This window comes from Lipophrys pholis (assembly GCF_963383615.2).
Source record: "Lipophrys pholis genome assembly, chromosome: 4".
In the NCBI taxonomy this organism is placed as follows: Eukaryota; Metazoa; Chordata; class Actinopteri; order Blenniiformes; family Blenniidae; genus Lipophrys; species Lipophrys pholis.
The window spans coordinates 26936719-26942966 of NC_137637.1; the positions used below are offsets into that span (position 1 = coordinate 26936719).

Here is a 6248-nt window from a genome sequence, read left to right on the forward strand (position 1 = left end):
TAACCACAACACCACAGTATTGCCGGTCTCAATTCAAACTCACATTAGAATTATACTGTAACTTACAAATCTAACATGGCAGCTTCGTGTTTGCACAATATATCATTTCTATCATGCATATAGTGAAACCCAACAGTAAGTAGGTTTCAATATATGTGGTTTCATGTTATCTGCCAAGTCAAGGAGCTGCATCTTGCTCTCTCATCTTCAACAACCCTCCATCCATATATAAGTATACAATCTGGGTATTCGCTTACCACACACTCACACACACACACGCACACACACACACACACACACACGCACTGAAATACTTTCCTCATACGAAGAAAGGAGAGGAACATAAACTAAACAAGATTGATGTGGAGGACAGTGGGTTATGCGGATCTCCCGTATGTCAAAAAAACTAAGTTGAAGTGAGTGACTGATAAAGCAGCTGATAGAGTGTGACAACGTGAAGGAGATAGACAGAGATAATGAATAGTGAGACAGAGCCCCGTGTGCTATCATTTTATTATCCACAGCTGCTAGACTTGTCAACAGAAACCTGAGCATGTCTGCAGCGCATCAGAGTCTCGTGCGTGGAGTGAATGCTCGTCTCATTCTTTGATACATGAACTTGACCTTCGGTTGAGGCAGAGGAGTCGCTTTTTCCCCATTGACTAAGCATAGCAGGTGCTGTGTCCTTGTGAATATTTCTATACCCCAAATAAAGAATGATTTAAAATAAAAAAAAATGCAGTAATTGTAAAGCTAGGTATTGCGCTGCAAGTTAAACTGGGTGAAATATGGATCACAGAAGTAAGAACCGTGAATAACCAGACTATTAGTCTGAAGCTGGAGGAATCCGGAGGAATATTTATGTGAATTAGGAGCACTCTCCACACAAACACCGGATGGGGAGACCTTGGGTCATTTGTGAGTGGAGAGCTCGTCAGATTTTTAGTGTCTGTACCTGCAGAACTAAAATAGGACTTAGCATTCATATAGCCTATGCATGACTGTGTCTTCTGATTGGATGCTGTATCATCCAAGGCCAGGATGTGTGATGCAGCACTGTGACACCACCCACAACTGTTCCCGCAGCACTGCTCTCTATGTCAGCCCCGAGGCACATAGGAAGCTCATCATATACATTATACAATCTGAATACATTCGAGGATGAATTTATTGACGTTTTAATTGCCAGGCAGAAGAGTTTTATGCATTAAAGAAAAATTTATGTAAGAATTTAACTTTCACAATAACACTAATAACAGTGGTTGCACAACTTTCCGACAAAAATGAATGAGTCATCTCTCAAGACTGAATCGTTTATTTTTTTGTGTGGAGTGAGACCAGAAAAGTAGGCCGGCGCAGCAGATGATAACCTTTTCATGTGATCTCTGTCTCTGTGCTTCTTCGTGGATGGACCGTTCACTTAGTTCATGGTCTGGGAAGTAGAAGAACTGATTAAGTATCACATGCAACCACAATGCCACAACAATGTGTTGTTCAACAAAAATATAACAAAGTTCAAACGCCGCTATGTAAAATGAGGCGTTTCCTATACATGCTGTGTATACAAACCGAGTTCATCCAGTCAATGAAGGCGGAGACGCGGGTGAAGACAGTGGGCTTCTGGGGATAATTGCAACCCCATCCAGACACAAAGCTGGCAATACCATGCACGTGGTATTTTCCATTAGACATGCAGTTCAGAGGACCGCCAGAGTCTCCCTGCAAGAGAAAAGAACCCAAAGACCATGTTTGCAGTTAAATTTAAAGGTCAATAATTGGTTCACATCCTATCACTTGAGGAAATCACTTGAGTAAGGGAACTCACATTGCACCCAGATTCGGCGCCACCTCCTCCACACACCATGGTGGACTTCACGGTGCTGCCCCACCAGCCAGAGCTGGTGCAAGTCTTGTGGTCCACCAGAGGAAGGTAAGCCTGTTTGAGCTGAATGGAGAGGCTGCCACCGGCTGTTTAAAAAGGGGGAGTATAATTTCCATTGAGCCTTGTGTCTGGAAAGATGTGTCTGGGTTTAGATATTTGCATTAATGGAGGCCCGATCAACTTACTGGAGGTGCGTCCCCATCCGGTGATGTAGCAGAGGTTGTTGTGGGGCAGAACCTGACCACTAGGAGGCAGAGCGCCAAGCTGGACGTAGGAGTTCAGAGTAGCCGAAGTGGACAGCCTGAGAAGGGCAATGTCGTTTCTGGAGAGGAAAACCGCGCAAATAAATGTTAGAACCCATTATGCCAATTTTATGATCAGCTTCAGTCGAAACATTTCCCAGTTAGACGTCAAGCAGGAGAACGTACATCCTCAGAAATATCTGACAATTAGTGAGTATTGTGACAATATTTACATCTGAGTTGAAGAATAAGCTTGCAATTGTTGAATAAATATGAAAAGAATGAGTTCTCACCCATCAGCAACATTGTTCCTGTTCCATCTGGGGTGGATGTAAACTCTGCTGACACTCTTAATCTGCTCCCTGCCGGTGTTGCTGTACAATTCGTGTTCACCGAGAATAACGCGCCATGTCCTGGAACTGTAGCGCATCGAGAAAGAAAAACACAAAATATAAATGAAATACAGTACATCCTACAATCACCGAACTATCATCAAATCAACTCTATTTTGTGTTGATATTTTGAGTGATTCCCTCTGATTTGTTTACCCCTCCTCTTTTCCAATCAACTTAATTAATTCCCTCAGCATGTGACAGTTTTAAATAAGATTGAGAGCTGTGTCCTCATCCCTGTGACATTTAGAACCACAGGAATAAAGTATAACCTGATGCTGTGAAAACAGTGAGATCAGGATAGTTAAGAGGTAAAATACTATGTTGAAGTACGACTGAATTTCACACAGCCTCAGAAGAGAAAATTGTTTCAGTCTGTAGTTAATCATTATGGTACCTGTCCACGCAGTGGGCGGCAGTCATAACCCAGTCTTTCCTGATCAGGGTTCCTCCACAGGTGTGGTAGAAGCTGCTGCCAGACTGGTACTGAAGAGAGATCTAAAGACACAAGGCGAGACAGGCTTGTTTGAAATGCACCGTTCATACACGAGGCCGTTGAACGTGCTTCACAAAAGCAAAGGAATACATAAAAGCACATCAAAATCAAAGAAATAAAACAAGATATTAAGAAAATTAAATAGCATTTAAAAGATAACAGGTAATTCAAACAGGAGAATAAATAGTAAAGAATTAAAATGAAGCTAAGAATTAATTTTTTTGCATTAAATGCATTTTGAAAATTTGAAGTTAATCTCATGGGAAAGCTGCAGTGAACAAAAATGTTTTCAGCCCTGATTAAAACGACCTAACAGTTTGAGCAGACCTCAGGTGTTCAGGAAGTTTGTTCTACCAGTGAGGAGCAGATAAACTAAATGCTGTTTCATTATGTTTGGTTCTGGCAGTAAACCGACCCCAGATGACGAGAGGGCTCTGGATGCTTCGTAGGGAACCAATAAAACTTGCATATATTTCGGTACGAGACCATTCACTGCTTTGTACACCAGCAGTAAGAATTGAAACTATGTTTTTCAGGTGGTAATAGCCAGGCAGATTTTGTAATAGCTTTTAAATGGTTGTTAAAAGTTGAGGTCTGACTCAATAATTGCGCCAAGGTTTCTGGCTTGATTTTTAGTTTCCAGTGACATGGAATCAAGGTGAGCACTGAACACAACACAATCAAAACCTCTTTTGCGTGATATGTTGGCAGAGCATTGATAGAGGAGTCCTTTTTTTTATTCTACAATACTGTATATATTTCATAGTATCTTTGGGCAAGACACTGCATCCTAAGTCTCTCTGAATGATGTAAGTGCGGCTTGAATATGTGTGACAGGGTGAATATTACCAACAGTCTAAAGTGTTTTGAAACAGCTAAAAAGCAGTGAAAACAATAATCAATGCACCATTTGTCATATTCAAGCATTGCTTGAAGATTTAATCCTGAGTTGTAGGAGTTATTACCTGCCAGGGCCAGGAGTTGGGCCTGGCCACTTCACCTCCGACCACCCTTTCTGCCATTTCCTCCAGATACCTGGGCTGGGGATCAGCCAGCACTGGTTACAAAACATAAACAAAGGGATTCATTTGACATACATACACAGAGAAAGCTATTGCTATAATCTCTTTCTTCTACGGGCAGATATAAGGGGGAAACACAGCATATAAGGAAAGCAGATGAACTGAATCTCTTGTGTGTTGTACTTCAAAACCTGCGACAAACAGAGTGACTAGTAGTTCTAGAAAGTGAGACTGACAGAGAACGGTAAGGCATAGTTTGACTGTACTATCATTTCCTTACCCAAGGCTGCGAGACTCGTCAACAACAGAAACTTGAGCATGTCTGCAGTGTGCCGAAACCTTTCTGCATTGAACGGATCCTTCTCTCATTCTTTTGTACTTTAATGTGACCTTCAGCTGAGGTGGAAAAGTGTAACTATTCCAACACCCTCCCCGTAAGTAAATCCAAGTCTGCACCTGTGGTCAGTCTCACAGAGTGTTATCAGGTAAAACACACCTCCCGTTTTGACCAATAAAATGGAAGTCCATATTGAAGAATTTCCTTGATACTTTTATCACTGGATACCAGGAGTCACATTGGTTTGAAGGACTTAGAAGAGAATTTTATTTTATTCTTGAAGATAGTGTGTTCTACATCTATTTTAAGCAACTCCATCATGAAAAAAAAAATTTGCTTCAGAAAAGAGGTTAAAGCAAAGGTGTGTATTTCTGACTAAAAATGGGCTGTGTCATCAAAGTTGTCATCATGTCAAAAGAGTTTTGTTTGTAACATTTTAAATGACGTTTTATTGAATTTTCAGTGTGTCTATGAACATTTCTGTTGCTTCTCTCCAGTGTGAAGTATTGAAATGAGTTGTCTGATGTAATGTGGTGCAATTTCTCAGAAATATTTACATGAGACCTTGAGGAGGCGTCCATCTGAACAGGGGTGAGATAGGAGGAAGGCATGGGAAAACAGGCGGCTGTGCCACACAGGCTCTCTGACAGATACACTTTGTGACAGCAATGTAAGTTCTAATATAAGTTAAGTTCAGTAATGGAAGTTTTAAAGCACAAAGCATAGCTTCTAAATCGTTCTGTTGACCTACGGTACAGAACAACTGGATCAGTTTGTAGGAGATTCAAAAAATAATGCTTTTGGAATTTTCAAGTACTAAATACATCTTTGGGTGCTGGGAATAGATGGATGGATGGGTGGCTGGATGGATGGATGGATGGATGGATGAATTTATTCTATAAAGTAAACAAAACCTTAAACCATTCTGATTAATAAGTTTATCGAAACTACAATATTATATTACAATTTTGAGTTTATATATGTTTGTCAAAGTCATTCATTCATTCATTGATTCATTCATTGATTCATTCATTAGTGCAAAAAGTGACCCCACTAACTGCTAAGTGAATAAGAAGTCACAAGTACTCCACTGTAATTTGATTTTCATAATTTTATATCGAAGCAGTGGCCTTTGGCAGTTTTTAATTCACTTTGATTCAAGACAAAATGTCAATTTAATCTATTGGCACTATTCACTCAGATGATAATATTCTTTTTTTTTTTTTTTCCAAAAGCAAAGTCTTTGGAACGGTTTGCAAAGTGGACTTGAACTGTTCACAAAACAAATATTTTTAATGTTGAACTCGCACGTGATCAAATAAAAGAAGTCAAAGTGAATGTTATTTTGAATGATGTGAGATTATGAGGCTGCACTGACGACAAGAAGGACACTGTTACAGGCCAACACTAGAGGGGACTAAAGACTAACAAACATATGGCGCCTGTAGTTTTGCAACAAAGAGACATAAATATCATTTATCTGTAATTATTTCATAAGACACAGACAGATGATATGTAGTCTTGGATTTTTTGTGTGACCCCTTAAAATGTTATTTAAGTCTTTTTTTTACTACAGAAATTAATATCTTGATGATGATGATGATGATGATGATGATAATAATAATAATAATAATAATAATAATAATAATAATAATAATAATAATAATAATAATAATAATAATAATAGCTGCAATCAAAGAGTATATTTCCAACTTGGCGAAACTGAATTGGAAATGATTTCCTTCTTTCCTCCACTTTGTTCTGACCTCTCTGACATTGGCCGGTGGAATCTCAGATGGATTACTAGATGATTTATGCCCAGCAAGTCTCTAAGTAAAATATATATAATTATACTTTTTAAAAGCCATTTAGAACAC

At 39.3% G+C, this 6248-nt stretch overlaps 1 protein-coding gene across 1 annotated transcript; it reads right to left on the minus strand.

Annotated features, from left to right (window-relative positions):
• Nucleotides 1-1299: 1299 nt before the first annotated feature.
• LOC308108982 (elastase-1-like) lies at nucleotides 1300-4421 on the minus strand. Its single transcript, XM_080462312.1, has 8 exons — nucleotides 4315-4421; nucleotides 3978-4069; nucleotides 2914-3014; nucleotides 2418-2543; nucleotides 2068-2204; nucleotides 1826-1968; nucleotides 1570-1719; nucleotides 1300-1432 (listed from the first exon to the last, which is right to left on the minus strand). The coding sequence occupies exons 1-8, from the start codon at nucleotides 4352-4354 to the stop codon at nucleotides 1421-1423; spliced, it is 801 nt and encodes a 266-aa protein (XP_080318438.1). The 5' UTR covers nucleotides 4355-4421; the 3' UTR covers nucleotides 1300-1420.
• Between the last annotated feature and the right edge of the window lie 1827 nt (nucleotides 4422-6248).